Genomic DNA, 18,886 nt, shown 5'->3' with positions numbered 1-18,886 from the left:
CTACAGGCAGAACCCAGGATACTGGGAGCCAAACCGATTGCACGTATCGTCGCAATCACCCCACCTATGTCCAGCCCTAAAGAACAAGCGCAAGAAGCCCAAAGAGCAGGCTAATCTCAGCCCTACGCAAGCAGCATCTACAGGCGTGGACCAGCCAAGGGAGGCGTGCGCATGCGCAGGCTGACGCCGACGCGCATGCGCAGCCTCAGAGGCGGGGCTTCCGGTCGTTGGGGCGGAGCCTGCGGGCGTAGCGGGCGGAGTCTGGCCACGACCACGACCCTGACCCGGCGGCGGCGAGGACCGCGACCTGCTCGCACATGGCTCGACACGTGTTCCTCACCGGGCCGCCAGGTGACCGCGGGGGCCGCGCTCGGGGCCGGGCGTGACGAGACGAGAGCAGAGCGGGTCAGGTGTGCGGCCCACGAAGCTTCGGCCCCAGTGTGTGGTGTGGACGAGCCTCGTTCGCCCTGGACTGACGTGGGGCCCCGCAGGGGATCCGGAGGCCGCAGGTGTCACCGACACCCGAGCTCGTGTGGGCAACCTTGCGCCACTCCGCCCCTAGACCCACGCCGCGCCCCAGGCCCCGCCCCCCCCCGCGCCAGGCTCCGCCTCCCGCGCCAGGCTCCGCCCACTCCCAGGGCGGCGTGAGGTTGCAAAGTGCGGGGTCTGTGCATGTGTGCCGGTCCCCACGCCTCCCTGATACTTGGGCCTTAAATCGGGAGGGGAAGGTGAGGGAGGGGTGGGGGGGTTGAGTTTAGTGCTGCAGGTTTCATTGCATCAGGCAGCAGGGTGGGGTGTGAGGATAGCCTGGGAACCCCAGGGGCGCTCGCTCAGCTCAGTGCACAGACCCAGCCTCTGGGCCTCAGAAAGCTGGTGTGCCAGCTGTGTTTGGGCTGCCCCTGCATGCTTAACAGGCCGTCTCCACACATCCGGGTCCTGCTGAGGGAACCTTTTTGGTGCTGGTTGCTTCTCCCTCCTTTATCAAAGGGTCAGGTTCATTGTGGGGATCTCGAACAGAGACACACGGGACACCGAGGCAATTCAGCAGGAAGCAACGTTTTATTGTGCGGGCACAGACTCAGTGGACTCGAGTCCAAAGGCCGAGCTCAGAGAACAAGGGGGCTTACTTTATATACCCTTGCAAGCAGGTTACAGAAGCAAAAACCAAAGTTTAACCCGTATATGGTTGCATGCAACTCTATTGGCTATGCTACGTGACCTCCTTCATGTTTAGATTCTTTAAGTTTTATTTTTCTGCTATGCCATCCCTTCCCCCCTGCTGCAGGTTCACATAGGCTTTATTACCCTCCAGGGCAGCACTGTCCAGCCTGCCCTGAAACTCACACGCCTGTGTCTCCTGTCGTCTTCCTGTAGTTATGAAATTTTCATTGGCTCCATAGTCAGTGTTTACTGTTGCATCATTAAAAAGCTACTCGGAGCAGAGCCATCAGCCACCCTTAATTTCTTTATACACATCACCCCACATCCTTTGGAGTTTTGGTCCTGCCCTTGCATTTGTTAGTTTCTTTTCATCACCAGCTCTATCCCCATTTCTGCCTGTCCAGATTGTCCACACATTCAGATCATCAGCAAGGTGACTGTCTTCTTACTGAGTTCTGCCAGTGCCCAGCCACTTAGCATTTTCTAACTTTCAGTGTAGTACCTGTGACTCACCTTAGGGGCTCTCTCTGCCTGCACATGGGGAAGAGCCAAGAGCCCCTGACCCAAGGACCTTCAGCCCATGACTAGGGAGAGTTAGGGATGAACCTCATTTTCATATGAGGATAGCTCTGAGCAGAGCCATGCAGCATGCCAACTGTCCCCTAGGGTTCCCCAGAGGGGTTGAGCTCCAGCTGTCCACAGTGTAAGTTGCTGGGAAGGCATCGCATGTTGGTGTCCTTCCCAACCAGTATGTCACTTCCAAGTTCATCTGTCTGGCCTCCAATCTGTCTGAGGGTCTGCTTAGGAAAGAGCCAGAGCCAAAGTAATTAGGAGGGTTCTGACCCGCTCTTGCCTGTGTATGGTATGCAGCTGTCAGGGTGCAGTGTCTTTCAGCCTCTGTCACTTCTTAGCCCATGTAGCAGCTCAACTAACAGAGGTGAAAGTCAGCCGGAAGGAGGTTTCTAGAGCTGAAGAAGCAAACGGGGGCCAGTATAAGAGCAACCACCACCAAATTATGAAAACTTAAGAAAATGACACTCACATGGAACTCAACCCACAGAGACGGGCACTGAAGCCTCTGTGCTCTGGACATTGTCTTTTGTAGACATATATACACATTGCCTTAAAGAATGGGATAATACTGTTATTTTTTCTGTTGTAACTTGACTTTCTCCATGTATTATTTTCATATGTCGTGCCCATGTTTCATACTAATAACTGTAAGTAAACGGAAGGCCTTTTGTGCTCTGTATGGTTCCAGCTACATGGTCATGGGGACTCATTGGCTGGAACCCTCTTGGGCTGCCATCCCTGTAGAGACCATTATCTCAGTGTGGAATTTGGAGGAGAGATACATGAAATAAGGGTAATTTAAGGAAGCTTAGGAGGCACCTTGACAACTGGGAGGGTGTGATTCAGGAGTCTGCAGGCCTGCTGGAACCTTCCCTTGTCTTGGTTGTGAGGCTTTAAAGCCAAGGCTTGCAAGGTACACAAATAGCACTTGCTCCTAATGTCACTGCTTAATGTTCTTGTGCAAGGCAGCAGTTGGTGGTGGTTAAAACACTGGTGAGTCAGAGTAGTTGGCGGGCCAGGCTTCGGGGGAAGAGAGGGCCAGAGGTGGAGGGCATGGGCTACAACTTGGGAGGGTTGGGGGCCCTGGAAATGATGAGAAGGCGCCACCCACCTGATAGGGTTGCACTGTGAAGAAGCTTCCCAGTGATCACGTCCCGGATGTTTGTGGGTATAGATGCATTTTCTGGACATCCATTGTGGAGCAAAGCCATTTTACCACTAGGAAGTATTGGTCCATGTCTCTTAAAGGCTGAAATCCTGGTTTCTGGTGCCTTTCTCTGTCCCAGACATGATCACTGTTAGTTCCTAGTTAGAAAAGTGAGAACAGTAAACCTAGAAGGAAAGGAAGCTCAACAGGCTACAAACTGTGCTTGGGAACAAAACTAACACTGTTTCAGAACTTCAAAGTGAATTTCCCGACACCATTTACATTGTTATTAGCCTGTCTCTACAGGAAACGGAAACATCGTAACACCTGGGACAATCAGGGTCACACGGAGTTAATATTCATAAAATCCACTTTCTGCAGCTTCTCTACCCACTGCTGTGACTCTGGGGCTGGCAGGTACTGTGCACGCTCCCTAGGAGAGAGCTTCCTGATGAGCTGCCTCTTCTCTTGCAGGGGTTGGGAAAACAACCTTGATCCAGAAAGCCTGTGAGCTTTTGCAGTCATCTGGGGTGCCCGTGGATGGATTTTACACGGAAGAAGTCAGGCAGGGAGGCAGAAGGATCGGATTTGATGTAGTCACCTTGTCCGGTGCCAGGGGACCTCTGTCTCGAGTGGGGTATGATGTCCCATTTCTGTAGGGCTTTGTCTTCTAAGCTGACCTTCTGTCCATGTCTTGAGAACTTTTCTGTCTGATTCTACCAGAGCTAAGTTCTTCAAAGGTACCTTCTGGGGTCCTGGGGTGCTGCTCTGCCTCCCCCTGGGCTGAGAGCCTCCTTGGGTTCAGTGAGGGTCTTAGGGCCTCATCTGTCTTGGACTTTCATAGTAAGTAAACAGGGACACAGAAGTCCTGTTATACACAAAGCATAGGCAAATGAGCTGTGTATTCTTCACACTTTGTGATTCTTGGCCTTGTACTAGTTGTCACTGGCTCCCTGGAGCTGCAGCATTGGCCATCGGGCTGTCAGGCACATGGGTGGTGGTGTGGACATGTGGTGTAGCTCTGTTTGCTGGAGAGAAAACCCATGTGGGAGATGGGTGATTTCCTGTGCAGAGGCCAGCATCTCAGTGGAGTGGTGATTGCCAGAAATCAGTCTGTGGGGACGTGGGGGTGTAGGGACCGCCATAGAGCATGGTGTTTCTCCTTCCAGGTCAGAGTCTCCACCCGGGAAACGTGAGTGCCGAGTCGGGCAATACATAGTGGACCTGACCTCTTTTGAGCAGTGGGCGCTTCCAGTCTTGTGGAATGTGAGTATATGTGGGAGGCTGATCTCAGGATCCGGCTGTGTTTTGCTCTTACAGGGAGGTCAGTTGGACATTTTAGTTTAAGTCTTCAAGTGATTAAACCTTAATAGGAAGTGCAACCTAATTGGTTGTCACTCTGAGCTATACTGAAGTCATCACCTACATTCAGCATTGGTAGCTGTTTTATATTAGGCAGGCTCTGAGGCCCAGCTGGCCATATCCCCAAAGGTGGATCTTTCCACGTGTGTTATGCGGTCTTTATGTGTGTTGCAGCACTCAGCTTGCTGGGATTCGGGGAGGATTTCTGTGTTTGCATTCATCAGGGATGTGTTCTGGAACCTTCTTGCCTGGGGAGAGCTGTCTGGCTTTGGTACCAAGGTACACTGTTCTAACTGTGAGCTGGGAAGTGTTCCCTCCTGTTTTTCACAGGTTTGTGAGTGGTTTCAGCAGAATGGTTTGACAGAATTCATGGGGAAGGCACCTGGGCCTTGGCTGCCCACGAGGAGCTTTTAGTCACCAAGCTAATCTCTTGTTGAAAGTTTGCTCATTCTTTTAAATTTCTTGCTGAGTCACTTGTGATAATTTGTGCCTTTTAGCTATTTGTTACTATTTTTTTTAATTTTGTAAGATTATTTGTGTTGTCCCTTCTTTCATTTCTTCTTTCAATTATTTATGTCTTTTTTTTTTCTTTCTTGATCATTCTTGCTAAATGTTTATTAGTTTAGATGACAGAAGAATCAGCTGTGGTTTTGTCTTTTGCATGTATTTGTGTGGATCAGGTTCAGGGTCACAAACAAAGCAGGTGAGTTTTCTGTGTGTGACTCTCAGGTGAGTGGAAATGTAGACATGGGACACTTGCTGTGAAGGAAGAGAGCCAGGTGCCGAAGGAGTGGTGGGAGGGACTGACCCAGCCAGAGACCAGGACAGGGTTTGAGGAGTGGTATTTAAACTGAAAGGAAGAGAAGAGTGTTGTGGTACCTGTGGGTTGAGGGTGTTTAGGGAGAATATTCTAGGTGGCAGTAACAGTTACCGTAGACCTCAGAAAGCAGAGAAAGAAGGTGAGGCTGGTGAAGGATGGGGCAATGGAGTGCAGGGTCTTGTGACTATGTAGAGGATCTTACAGACTTATTCCTTTGACTTAGTTTTGTGGAAGTTGAATGGTATGGACTTGTCTTAAGAACCAATTATAAGCCTTCCAGAGTACTCCACCATACCAGGTCCTTTCAGCAGGCTGGGAGGCCCTGTGCCATCTGCCCTACTGACCTGAGACATCAGCTTGCTGTCTTCTGGCCACCCTGGTTCAGACTGTTGTCCGCACATGCTGGGGTGTGCCAGTCGTAGGCTTCTGCCCTGGCCCTTCTTGGGGCACAGTGTCTGCAGGTCTTTGCTCCTGAATTTCAGAGCTCAGCTGCAGTGTGGCATGGGGCTTTGTGCCCAAAGGCCACTGAGGAATTTGGATTCAGCCCACCAAGGACTGAATTTGGGGAAGAATCCTTTGGTCTGTGTTGGTAGGGGGCTTCTGCTCCCCAGTCACCGTGCTGAGTTGCCCAGGAGCTGACAGAGGACATGGTACTGTCCTAGTTATTTTTCTATCCTGTGTGTATCTCTCTATCTAAATGTCAAACAGAAAGTGAGATGCTTCTAATAAAATTCCGAGTGTAGAGTCCAGCTTTGAGCATTGGATCAATACAAAGAATTGATTTTTACTTACCCTGCTCAGAGCAGACATCATCCTGGGAGGAGAGTGGGCACCAACATGCTCACTGTGTGGCTGTGGGTTATATGAGAGCACTCATCTGCCTTTTTAATGAGAAACAAAGAAAAGCTGGCTTCTTGCAGCTATCTCTGACCACCAAGTGCCCTCGTGCCGGGTGGGAGGAGTTCCCGCGGATGGTTCCCATCGGTCAGTGTCTTGGCTTTCTTCTGTAAAGCAGAACTTCCTTCATCCCATGTATTATGGTGGGATGAAGAAAGGAGGAATGTGAGTTTTTTAGGCAATAAAATAGGGGAGTATTAAGAGACAGTTTGGTACTGGTGACCAGGTAAACTGGTCATACTTCAGGCAGGTGAAACTTCATCCAGGTGCAGTGTTTTAGTGTGTGGTACTCGGGACCTATGAAAACACTATCTGACAGTGGGTCAAGGAGCATCTATAAGAAATTTCTCTGTGGTTGAAGGATAGTTTAAGCCCTTTTTAGAAAATGCTATGGAAAACATCAAGACAGTTCTGTGGTTGGGCCAGCATGGCTGTGCCTGTTTGTCCCCAGGAAGCAGGACTGGCTGGGCACTGGGAGCACTTGAGGTGGGGGCCTGGAGGGACTCAGGCAGCAGGCCTCCTCCTGCAGCTGCTCATGGAATCTGGGTGGACAGATGCAGACTGAGCTAGACCGCTGGGGGTGCCCGTGGGAGACGAAGGAGAGTGTATGGTGGATGTTACAGACCTAGGAGGACTTCTGGAAAGCCCTGGAGGCTTGACGGTTGTTGATTGCTCATCCATGGGTAACATCTTTCCTTGCTTGACCACATTTATTTTTTTCCTCAGTTTTAAAGTTCTATATGCTCATGGTAGAAAATTTGTAAAAACTAGAAGGGAAATACAAGTGACATGTAATCTTACCTGCAACTTAGCCACTGATAGCATATGTTCTTCCTACCCTTTCCCGTACCTCACTGGAGAAAATGGCATATACAGTTTTGCTCCTCAGTGTGACTGAGGAATGTGGGAATGGCCTCACAACTTGGTTATCTTCATAACTGAGACTGTTTATTCCCAGTGTGGATTTTCACCCTCCTTTTCCCTCTGTAAGGAGAGGCCCTGTAGGGTCTCTGTCTCCAGCTGTGGCTCCCTGGGGAGGAAGCCCTGGTAGGGGCATGACCTTCAGGGCTCCTGTGGCCACTCATCCCTCGGTTAAGATGCACTGTGGCTTGAATTTTAGTTTTAAGGCCCTAATGAGGTTCAGTGGTTTTCAGTTGTTCATTAGGTTTTTAAAATCTAAATTGTTGGCTCATACTGCTTTCTGTTTTTTTTTCTTCTGGCTTAAAGAGATGTTTTACATGGCAAATAATGTTTTTACATTTATTGATTCTGTTTTCCTGCTTACCACTTTGTTATTCTTTTCCCTTATTTTTACATAAAGTCTGTCCCTACTCCAAATTAATATAAAATTTTACCTATGTCTGTCTGTCTTCTTTGTGTTTTAAGCACTTGTTTTCATTCCATCTGGGCTCATTCCAAGTGTGATGCACAGTGAGACTTACCAGCTTAGTAAAGCCATTTGTTAAATGACTCATTTCTAATTAGTTTACTGTAGTTTGTAAATTGTATTTTAATAAAGTGTGTTTGTGATGTTCTTGGGTTATCTGCTCTCTTCCACTGATGTTTGATTCAGGTCAGTGCCACACTGTTTTAATTAAAACAGTAATTATGTATATTGTTTTTCTTGTCTCCTTTACTCTCATTTGTCCCTTCTTCCCCCAAGGTGTGCTGGTGGTAAGAGTGCAGCTAATGATTACTGAATGCAAACTGTCTGCCAGACACAAACCCATTCAACCTTCAAAGGCTCCCACAGCGTTCCTTTCATACAAATGGGGAAACTGAGGCACAGAGTAGCCAGGACCTTCCCAGGGGAGGTCATAAGTGGTGAAGCTGGCATGAACTGCAAGATCAAGACCTTATTGTTCATTTAAAAAGGCACATGGAGTGGGTGGAGCTATACAAAAGCAGTTACATTGATATAAAAGATATCTTAATTTTTCAGGCAGTCTTCATTTTCCACACCAAAAAATAGTTCTTTCTCTTTTCTTTCGTTAACATTTTTCTTGGTAAGGTTACCATAGGGCTGTTGTACTTTCTGGTACTGCTGTCATTAGGGTTTTCTTTTTAATTTTGTAACGATCGAGGCTGATAAGCTACTGCTGCCCTTTTTCATAGTGGTCTTTTTGGCAGCTCAGTTTGATGCACCATAGAATTTAACATTTTATTGTTCTCCAGTTTTATTTCCTCCTCACCCCAAAAGATAACCATGTGTATAGCAACTAAACAACAGTGGAGTGACATCCACCTAAGCTCTATTTCCAGGCTGAACACTGTCTGTTTTTGCAAAGATTTCTAGAAGGAAAGGTAAGTTAGAATCAGAGCATCCATCGCAAATAAGCATAGTTTGAACCTTCTATTTCCCTGTTTTGGTTCAGATAAGGCTTTGAAGACTGTTTCTGAGGCAGATCTGCTCTTGATTGTGGAATAGACTCTTGCCTGAAGTCCTCTCTTGCAAGTTATAAGGACTCCTGTCTTAGGAAAGGAGATTATTCTCCATGATTGGTCTGGGCATGCCACCTGGCGGTTCAGGATCCAGACAATCAGGCGGCACTCAGATCCCTTCCTGGCCAGACATTGCTCTGAAAGGTCCTCTACTGTGAGTGAATGTGGCCTTTGTTTCTTATGCCTATTTCTGTCTCTCTACCTCTTGACCGTAGGTATGTATTACAGGATCAGCCAGGGAAATGGCTGCTGTCTGGTGTGAACATGAATTTCTGCTTAAAATTGTCAGTGGAGACGTTTCTGACAGCGTTTTCAGTCCACCTGGAAAATCTGTTAAGGGTTTGCTGACTTACTGGCCATGTCCCTACTGTCCCCTGGGTGGGGCTGAGGCTTTGCTGCTCCTCATCACTGGCCTTGGTGGTTCTGTGGATTGGATGTGCAGGACCATGGGCTCTTCTTACAGTCCACATGTGGCAGAACCTCACACTCCTCAAGCCTTAGTAGGATGGGGCTGTGCCCATTTCAGCTGTTGGCTTTCTCTGTGCTCACCTGGTTTGTGCATTTCTGGCACTTTCTTCCTTCCACCTCTCCCACCTCCCAGGTGAATCTGCAGAGGCGCCACACATCTGAGGAGGAGCTTCATGTGGAATGAGCTGGTGGTTTTCCTGAATCTGAATCTGCAAAAGAGTGCATGCATGTGTGTGTGTGGGGGGGTTCTTGTTCTTTTTTTTATTGTTTGTAATTTTTTTAACTTAATTTGGATATAAATTTGCTCTGAAAGTTATGAGAATAAGAATAGTGCAAGAGCCCTTGTGTTCATTATCCAGAGTCAGCTGCGTTTAACATTTTTACTCGTATGCCTGTTCACTCATTCTTACTCCTCTGTGTGTGTGTGTGTGCATGCATGTGAACATCTATGTGAGTGTTTGTATAAGTACATGAACTGGGGTGGCCACTTGAGAGGACATTCCCATCACCAGGGCACTTTACTCCTAAACGTTCACTGTTTTTCCTAAAATTAAGGGTGTGCTTGTACATCATCCACACTCATTCGATCCAGGAACAGTGTGGGGCTTTGGCTTCTACCCTCCACCCCTTTTCCCACCTAGGTGTGCAGTTGAAAATTCACATATAACTTCTAACTCCCTAAAGTTGAACTCCTTCCAGCCTGCTGTTGACCAGAAGCCTTAATGAGAACACATTTTGTTCTCATTATGTCATGTATTATGTATGGTGCAAAATATGTGAGACCATGAGCGATGCCTTTTACTGTGGTAGCAGTGTGCTGGAGAGGACCAGTTCACTGGAGGGAACAAGTGTCACACATGACTCTGTGAGAGCCACAGGAAGCAACTCTGTTGGTCCCCCGCCACCACCTGGTCTGTGTGCTGTGATTCCAGGCTGTGTCTTCACCTTTGCACTTCTCAACTGCCAGTCACACTTGGATGGTCTGTGTCTGTATATGTTTCGATCAAGTTTAACTTTTTTACAATTATGGTAGTAAATGATAAAACAGACTATTATCTGTGTGTTTCATGCATTTACGACATACCTTTCTGTTAATTTTTTTCAATGTTTTTAGGCTGTGTGATTCTGAGAGTTCTTTCAAATTATCACAAATCTCAAAAAACAAAACCAAAACCAACCTATATCTGCATGAAGGGATTGTGCAATACAAACCTATGTTGTCCTGCAGACAGTTTTACACTGAGAAGTGCCTTGGCGCTCCTGTCTGCTTGAGCTGTGTCCTTGGTGACCTGTCCTTTCCTCTTTCAGGATCCCAAGTAGGGTCCTGAAAGAGGAAAGGACACAGTCTCGCATCTCCACAGCACTAACCTGGGAGCATTCATAGGCCTTCCTTGTCTGCTACAGCATTGATGTTTGTGAAGGGCACAGCTCTGTGTTGTACCACTTCCTTCCTCCTCGCTAGATTCAGCAGGAAGGCTGAACATGTGGCTCCTTTTCCCACATACTTCGGCTGGAGGCAGGTGATGTTGGCTTCTTTAATTATGATCCCTTAACCCAGGAGTCACCAAGTTCTCCTTTGTGTGCTGGCTGTGTTCTCCTGAGGCTGCTGAGCACTGAGTAGGGAGACTCAGAGAGATGGGGCACAGTCTCTTTACCCAACTTCCCCAGCCATTCCAATCTTACCTGAACTGTGTTAGGCCATCTTGAGATAAAAACAATTTTCTGTGGAGGCCCTAACTGGCAAGCAGATTTAACTACTAATTGTTTCTCCACTGCAGCAGTAATTAAACAGTAAATGACTGTGCTGAGCTCCAAAAGCCAGTGGTTGATTTTTCCCAAATCTGAGCTGTGCTTCTGTTTGCATCCAGTCGCCTTGTTGGGTAGAAAAGGTCATCACTACTTCATGGTCACAGTCTCCTCCACGCAGTTTCTAACAAAGAAAAGGATATCAAGCATCAGATACCAAACTTAACACAAGTTCAAGTATCGATTAAAATTCTTACTGAGTGCATGAGATTTTTTGAACCCATTTGGCTACTGTGAGTGCTGCCAATTAGTAAGGGAGCTTCAGGAATCCAGGCCTGGTAAGGGCCTGGTGGCAGCTTTTCTGCCTCTTCATGCCAGGGGAGCTGCTGCTGAAGACTGTAGGCCCTGCCCTGAGTCATGTCGGCCTGCCAAGTGGGCCGTGCTCTGCACACTTGGTATAGCGCTGTTGGGAAATGGGGACTTCCTCAAACGCAGAGTTGACTGACAGGGTGTGAGTTTGCCATGTACATGGAAGCTTGTGTCACCTGCACCCATAGCTCCTTGGGACCTGAAGTGCCTTCCCATCGCCCCCTTGGACAGGAGAGCAGTTTCTCAGTGGTGAGAGGGATTTCTAGACCCAGCTGGTGTCTGCATCAGGAGGAAGGAGTGCAGGCATGGGGCGTGAGATGAGTTCTGGAATCAGTGCTCTCAGGGAGAGGGACAGTATAGCAGGTCTTGACACCTGCTGTGGCAGGGGCTGGGGTGGACACACTGACACCAGTCATGGGCCAAGCACCCCATTCCTAGAGACCCAGAGGTGTGGTTCTGAGGAGCTGAGGGAAGTGATGGATAGCAGTAACAGGAAAGGCACAGTTTAGTCTGTATTTGCCAGGGAGTGGAGGTGGGGGTAGTATGGGACACTAAATCTGTCACAGAGTCCAAATGTCCAGGCTGGTCCTGGGCAGGATCACCACGGTACTGGGTTCTCCCCTTCACTGGGCTGACCATCAACTGGTAGAACTGTGTTAGATCCAGGACAGGTCTCCTAGCCTAGAACATACCACAACCCTGCCTCAAGTGCTTTTTGGTCAGATGATGGTGTGTGAGAGCCCCAGGACCCCAGGAGGCCTAGAACATTCCGGCAGGGGCCTTGGCGTTCACTGCCCAAGCCCTCGACTGGATCCTGGCATGTCTGTGAGAGTGGCTTCTGCCTAGAGCGTGCCTGATTGAGGAATGGCCTGGCCAGCCCCAGGGATGCTGTCCATGTGCCAGCAGATGGTGGAGGGATTCTGCAACTTCAGGTTTGGAAATGTCTGAGCGTGGTGTCTCAGCCCCCCCTGCATTTTCACTGATGGCTTCAGGAGGGAGGAACCCTGCACCGGCTCAGCAGCTGCTGCACCACCATTTGTCTCTGCTTCCCCAGCATGCATAGCTGTTGGGGGCAGCTACGGTTCTGGTGCCTGACTTTTGGTGGCCACCTGTTCCCTCCAGTGACTTTCAGTACTTACCATCTCAGACATGAGATCTTAGAAGTCAGTCATGTGTCTGATGCTAACCTTAATATTTCAAGAAATATTTACTAGGTAGACAATTCAAAGAAGGGAAAGCCCACTTTGATTAGCTTGCTCTTGATTCAATATTTTGGCTAAATGAAATTGCTTAATGTTTACATTTTGTGGTCTTAAAAGTGCATATACAGATAAATGATCAAAAATCACACTCAGGCCCTGGTAGGTCCTATATGAAGGCATTTTGTTGCTCCAGGAGCAGTTAAGCTTTCTGGAAAGCAAACTGGCTGGGAGCACACAGAGCTGTGTGCCACTCATAGTTTCTTGTGCCTCTAGCTGGTGGTCTCGGCACTGTGTCATGAGAGAATATCTTTTCTCTTGGAACAAGAGACCTGAAAGCATGCTTTGTGTGGAGATATTCCTCGCTCTCATGACTGAGAAGTTGTAGCCAACTGGAGTGAGGGTCACAAAGGGGTGACAGGACAGCTGTGACATGTGACATGCTTGGAAGGGTTGTCTTCTGGGAAGATGGGGCCATTGCAGATGGCATGCATATAGTGACTAGCTACATGGTCGAGATACATGGGCAGTCCTTAGGAACAAGAGGTGGCCAGCCCCACATCATCAGAAAGGGCTGGGTGCTGTGGCTGCTGATCCACTCAGTCTAGGGTCTGCAGGGTGAATATCACTGGCTTGCTTGTTTTCTTGTAGAATGGCCTTGACTTTATAGAAATAAGACAATTTTTTAGTGTTTTTTTAATGCTCATATGCCTTATGGAAAGCAAGCTGAGTGTTGGGCCTCCAAATGGCCCAATGTCTGTCATCTGTCTCTCAATGGAATGGAAATCACTCCATTCTCACTACAGACCACAGCTTATTTCTGAGATTTCCACATTCCCTTAATTCTAGACAGAGGGAGGGTTTTCTACAGGTGTAAGCTTTACAATGAGCATTTCAAACCGGCAGAAAATAACGTCTGCGTGGTGGTGTCTGTGTCCTCGCACTGAAGTGTAGAGGCATGTGTGACTCAGTGCTGAATGTTCCAGAATCACAGGCAGAATCACACGCCTGCCTTTATGTTTGCAGGGATGGCCACGTATGTTACTACTGTTTGTATTCTCTTAGAAAATACACATGCACTGTACGCACATTCTTCCATGTCACTGCTTATCTGTCAATTTGATGGGCTAGAACAGAGTTCTGTTTGGACCTTAGATGGTGGTCTCTTGGAAATTGTCCCCAATCCCTTCTCTGGAGATGGTGGCCTGCACTTGCATCAGTCCTGGCCAGGCAGCTAGGGCTTATCCCAGGGAGACAGACTGGGATCAATGGACTGTCCATTGTTGCTCTCTCTGGCAGAGACAGACAGCTCATAGCTGCTTTACTTCCCACATTTGCTATTCAGTTTTGAAGAAAAAGCTTGGAATAAGTTGTGGCTGATCCCCCAGGCCCCTGCTTCAAGTGGGATTCTCAGGAGAAATGGACCTGAAGAGCTGAGACCTGAGGGGCACAATGGCATTTGCTTGTTTTGTTTTCACAAGGACAGTACTGCCTACAGTGGTCACCTCCCCTGAAGACAGGGAAGGGAGTGGAGCAATAGTAAGGGCTTCCAGCCTGGCAGTCTCATTTCTTTTAGACCTGAGGCACCTGGGCACCCTCTGTTTCTGGATTTGTATAACTGTAAAGTGTGGTCACTGTTGGAACCATTCTAGAGGAGTAAAAGTTTGAGAAAAACTCAGGGCTCAGGGAATTGCATGTTCTGGGTGCTATAGTCCCCAAGAGAGCCTTCTCAATGACTGTAGGCGTGTGTGTAGTACAGGATGGGGGACGATGACATCACCGTCCCCTGACTTCGAAGTACATGCAGGGATGGTCTCCTGATATGAAAGTACATGCAGGGATGGGACCTGATACCAAGGTGCACATGGGAAGTCCCCTGACCTTCAAGGTGCACAGAGGGAAGTCCCCTGACCTCCAAGGTGCACAGAGGGAAGTCCCCTGATACCAAGACAGTCCACTGGCTCTGTTGTGCTCATTGGCTCCATATTGGGTAGCCACAGATGGCCACAGTCTTGGACAGAGTGGCCTTAGCATCTTGCACTCTCACTGAAGTCTGCAGGTCCATCAGGGACTACCTGGGAGGTGTGTGAGGCCTCACAGCTGTGGTGAGTGGTTGGGTGGGACTCATGGCCCAGTGATCGAGGCAGGTGTCCACTGACTGTTTGCCATCTGCAGGCAGGTCCTGGCGGTGGCCCGCGGCAGAGAGTGTGTGTTATCGACGAGATTGGGAAAATGGAGCTCTTCAGCCAGCCTTTCACCCAGGCTGTCCGCCAGACACTGTCCATGCCAGGGACCATCGTCCTGGGCACCATTCCAGTCCCCAAGGGGAAGCCACTGGCCCTCGTGGAGGAGATCAGGAACCGGCACGATGTGACAGTGTTAAGTGTGAGTAGACCAGTCCTTGGGGGCAGCCACCACCCGCACATCTCATCCCAGCTCCTACCACCTTCCTCATCCCATCTTCCTCCAGGCACCAACCCCCAACCTCAGAATCACTTGCTAATGGTTCTATGCCAATCCCAGATCCATAGGTCAAAGTGGGATTCAGAGGGAAGTAAGTGTGGTTTCTCAGCCACATGAGCCACGTTTTGGGTACATGGTGGCCACAAGAGGCTACAGCAGTAGTAGTGTCTTGCTACTTATGGTGAGGTCTGGTACCACCCGGGGGGTGTGTGAGACCTCACACCTGTGGGCCTGGCCATATCTTCTGACCAGGTCTCAGGAAGTTCCCAGGCTCCTGAGAAGCAGGCCTGTGGCCACCTGGGAGAGAGTAAGAATAGTGTCTTTGCTGCAGCAGTGTCTCAGCCAGCTATAAGATGCTCTGCTTATGGCTGGTGCCTGGCCAATGCCCTGCCTCCCTCTTCCTATGGCTTCACCACCTGGCCTGCCGCACCTCAGTGTCTGTGCTCTTGGCTGAGCTCTGCCTAACACCTCACTCCCTGCCCCAGTTGAAAAGCTCATGGGCCCACAAGTGCTGAGGGAACATGCCAGCCAGGCAGGGCCTCTCCTTCCACACAGCATCACTGTGGCCCACTGGCCCTAGTACTGTGTCCACATGGGGCCACCAAAGGACACTGAATGGTAGTAATCATCTATGAGTGTTAGACCAGCCAGACCTGGAAAGACTTGCACGTTCCTTCCGTCTTTCCTGTATTTAGTCATTCAGCAGGTATGGATTGAGAACTTACTGTGCACTTGGTGTTATTCTCAATCTTGCTTCACTGCAGTGACAGAAATGACCAAGTCCTCCCCTCCTGGAGCCCATGTTACAGTGGAGGAGCTGGACCCCAGACATAGGAGATGCTGACAGAGGCAAAGGAAGCAACCAGGGGCAGTGAGGGAGATGGGGAGGAATGGAGGACTGGGGGTAAGGCTTGTCCAGGGGGAGTTGGGGAGAAAGAAGGGGTGATGGGGAGGTCTGTCCAAGGGGAGATGGGAAGGAGTGTAGAAGGGTGATGGAGGAGCTTGTCCAGGGAGTGGAATTTGAGCATAGACCCGAAAGCTGGGTAAGGTTACATCCTGGTGGCATCCTTGTGGTCTGTGGGCCTCATCTTCACTGTATGCTGCCTTCCTGTCTCCCTCGTGTGGTCTCCACAGTAGAGGTTTGGGTTGTGATAACAGAGGCCATGAATGCTGAGATCATGAGAGGAAAGCTGGTTTTCAGGTCAGAGAGCTTCCATGTTGGAAGCTGGGAAATTGCTAGCCTGGCATTTAGCAAAATAATCAGAGCAAAAAGGACTGGAGGCTTGTCTTCCAGCATGAAGCCCTGAGTTCAAACCTCAGTCCTGCTTTAAAAAGAAAAAAATGAAAAACTTCTGTGCTTCAAAGGATTCCAGTAGACAGTGGGAAAATCGCTCACAAAGGGGAGAAAATACTTGCAAATTATTTACCTGTATGGACCTGTGTCCTAGAATATATATAGAACAGCTCCGTAACAAAGATCATTGAAAGGACAGCTCAAAAAGAAAAAATAAATCCCTAACAAAAAGGCAAAGTATTTGAATAGACATTTGTCCAAATACCCATGAATGGCCAAGAAGCATCATCATCAGTTATCAGGGAACTGTGCTTGAAGCCACAATGAGACCCCACCTCCTGCTTACCAGGGTGGCTATGGTAAAAGGAAGAAATGGAAAGTGGAGAAGTTAGGGCCATCAGATGCAGTGAAGGAGTGTAAATGATGCAGTCACCTGGAAGATGGCTCAGTGTTTTCCAAAGGAGGTGTGTGAGTTATCGCAGCCAGCCATTCCACTCCTAGGGATTTACACAGAAGGATTAAAGAACATGTTCACACAAAAACTGGGATGCATGCTCAGAATAGCATTATTCATAATAGCTCAAAAATGGGGATAACCCAGATATCCACCAACAGATAAATCGATGGATAAAATGTGACATATCCATATAATGAGATAGTATTTGGCCATACAAAGAAATAATGTACTGATTCATCCTAAGCGAATGAATGATACTACCATGCATTATGCTTAGTGAAAGAAGCCAGTCATAGATCGTGTACTGATTCCATTTATAGAAAATTCCAGAAGAGACAAATTTATGGAGACAGGAAATAGAGTTGCCAGAGGCTGGGAGAGGACGGAAGGGGAATGACTACAAATATGAGTCTTCTTTTTGGTGTGACAAAATACCCTACTATACCCTGTGAATGTACTAAGAATGCTGAGTACTGTCATTAAGAGAATGATTTTTTATGGTATATGAATTGCATCTCATTGAAGCTCTTTTACACATACCCAGAAGTCAGCAGGCAGGAGATCCCATCAAAGAGGCCCTGGCACCCTTCTTCTTGTAGGAAAATGTCAGGGTACCACTTAGATATCAAGGGTGGTCTTTTTCCTTCCTGGTCATCGGCCTTCTTGCCTCATCACAGCACAGTGGAGACTTTCACATGCTGAAACATCCCGTGTGTGCCAGCTCTCACTTTCTCTTACAAAGCCACTAATGCCATTGTGGGGGCCCCACCTCATATCTCATGGAGTCCACTTAATCTCCCAACGGCCTCACCTCCAAACACCATGAATGTATGAATTAGGAGGCTGGGGTTATCTTTCTAATACATGGGATTTGGGGGCCACATTGAAACCACAGCAGCCCTTCCTCCTATCAGGTCTTCCCATGCTGGGCCACTGAAGGCCTCCAGGTACCAGGTGCATGTCCTGCCACCCACCAGGATTCTTGGCTTAGGTCCCTTTTTGTCCAGGCATCTTCTCCATCGATCACCTATCCAGACATCCCCACCTATGGATGCCCTTTCTGGTCTGTCCCCTTCCCTATCTGTCTTCCTTCTGCCTCTGGACTCTTCCTTGTGGATCCTTTGACACCCATGGTTCTGTTGCTATTCATGTCCATCCTTGTCCTGGTCTGTGAGCCCCGTGTTGTCTATGTCTTATCTGCAGACTCCATTCGCAGCCCCTTGCCTCTGGATGTGGGCCGAGGGATGGCTGTGATGTGGGGCCAAAGCAGGAGGCAAAGTGATGGGAGAGGATGGGGCCGTGCCTCACCACCACGGTGTTTACATTCTCTTGTGCGTGTTGGGATGATGCGGTAGTGAGAGAAAGAAAATCCAACAGCAGACTGTCAAGTAAAGCTGGCATAAGCTCATCGCTGCTGCCTGTTTTTGTGACAGTGTTAATTATAGAGAACACACGAGGTCAGGAGAACTGTATTATAGTCTGTACCATGTCACCTTCACTTCTCCAGCCTCAACTGACTGAAGTCAGAGGTCTCATGCAGCACACAGGTCCTCTGTGTTCCTGGAGAGATGAGTGAGTGATCCTGAAGTCATGGGTGGCTGGCTGATATGGCTGCCCTCTGTGTCGCATCTTCTTTACTTGTTTTTGGTTGGGCCATGAGGGCTAGGTCCCATCCACTCTGCCACCTCTATTCTGGGCCTCGTATGCTTGTTCATACATTCCGAGGGCTGGAATCTACCAGTACTCAAAGCCCACTGTCATTGGAGCCCTCACTACAGAAGCTGATGGGACACAGTGATGCCTGTCCTGTTTTGGTGTCCCTGAAGACCTGGGCCACCTCTTTTCCCAAATTTACCATCTCTTTTAGGACATTTCCATCACTGGATTGAAGGCAAGGAGTGGTGTGCTAAAACTATTCTGTCACTTCTTCCCACAGGTCACCAAGGAAAACAGAAACTGCCTTTTGCCTGAGATCATGAAGCACATGCCGAGTGCGGGAGGTGAATCCCACTGAGTGCTGTCTCGCCTCTCTGAGGAGGTGCCTGGCCGCGTGGCCTGCTGCTCGCTCCCTCCTAAAGCTTGCTGCCTGTGTTTAGGCACCTTGTGGGCTTTGCCTGAAGCTGGACAGCTGCTTTCTGTAGGTTGCCCTCATGGCAGGTGGGCTGCATGAGATGAAGGGTCCACCATAGCTTGTTGATGCTTCAGGCTTTCTGTTTATTTCCTTTTATAGCCATGTGTGTGATTGGGGTAAGTTACAAATGAGAGAGTCTTGGGAGCATTTGGTGCGATTTGCCCCCACTGACATTTATGAATGTGTTTGGGGTGGGACAAAGAGCTCACTGCCAGGCGGGGCCTCAGGCTCAGCAGCTTAAAGTGGTAACATGTACTGGATTTTCTAAAACTCTTTCTAAAGACAGGCATTTTAGGTTTGCTCCCCTGTCTGTTTCTTTCTTTCCTTATTGCCTAATAAACATAGAACTGAATCTGA

At 48.7% G+C, this 18,886-nt stretch overlaps 1 protein-coding gene and 1 long non-coding RNA gene across 2 annotated transcripts; one reads left to right on the top strand and one right to left on the bottom strand.

Moving 5' to 3' along the window:
- Nucleotides 1-205: 205 nt before the first annotated feature.
- Nucleotides 206-18,886, top strand: Ntpcr (nucleoside-triphosphatase, cancer-related). The gene is made up of 5 exons (XM_020185778.2): nt 206-351; nt 3,356-3,518; nt 4,051-4,147; nt 14,360-14,569; nt 18,335-18,886. Exons 1-5 carry the CDS (start codon nt 318-320, stop codon nt 18,410-18,412), a joined length of 582 nt encoding a protein of 193 aa, XP_020041367.2. The 5' UTR covers nt 206-317; the 3' UTR covers nt 18,413-18,886.
- Nucleotides 1,049-10,027, bottom strand: LOC141417571 (uncharacterized). The gene is made up of 4 exons (XR_012442224.1): nt 8,952-10,027; nt 5,856-6,084; nt 2,846-3,039; nt 1,049-2,129 (listed from the first exon to the last, which is right to left on the bottom strand). It is a non-coding gene; the product is annotated as an uncharacterized lncRNA (long non-coding RNA).

This window comes from Castor canadensis, chromosome 15 (genome assembly GCF_047511655.1).
Source record: "Castor canadensis chromosome 15, mCasCan1.hap1v2, whole genome shotgun sequence".
Classification (NCBI taxonomy): Eukaryota; Metazoa; Chordata; class Mammalia; order Rodentia; family Castoridae; genus Castor; species Castor canadensis.
The sequence above is the reverse complement of the archived record's forward strand: the minus strand, read 5'-3'. Positions and strand labels throughout refer to the sequence as shown.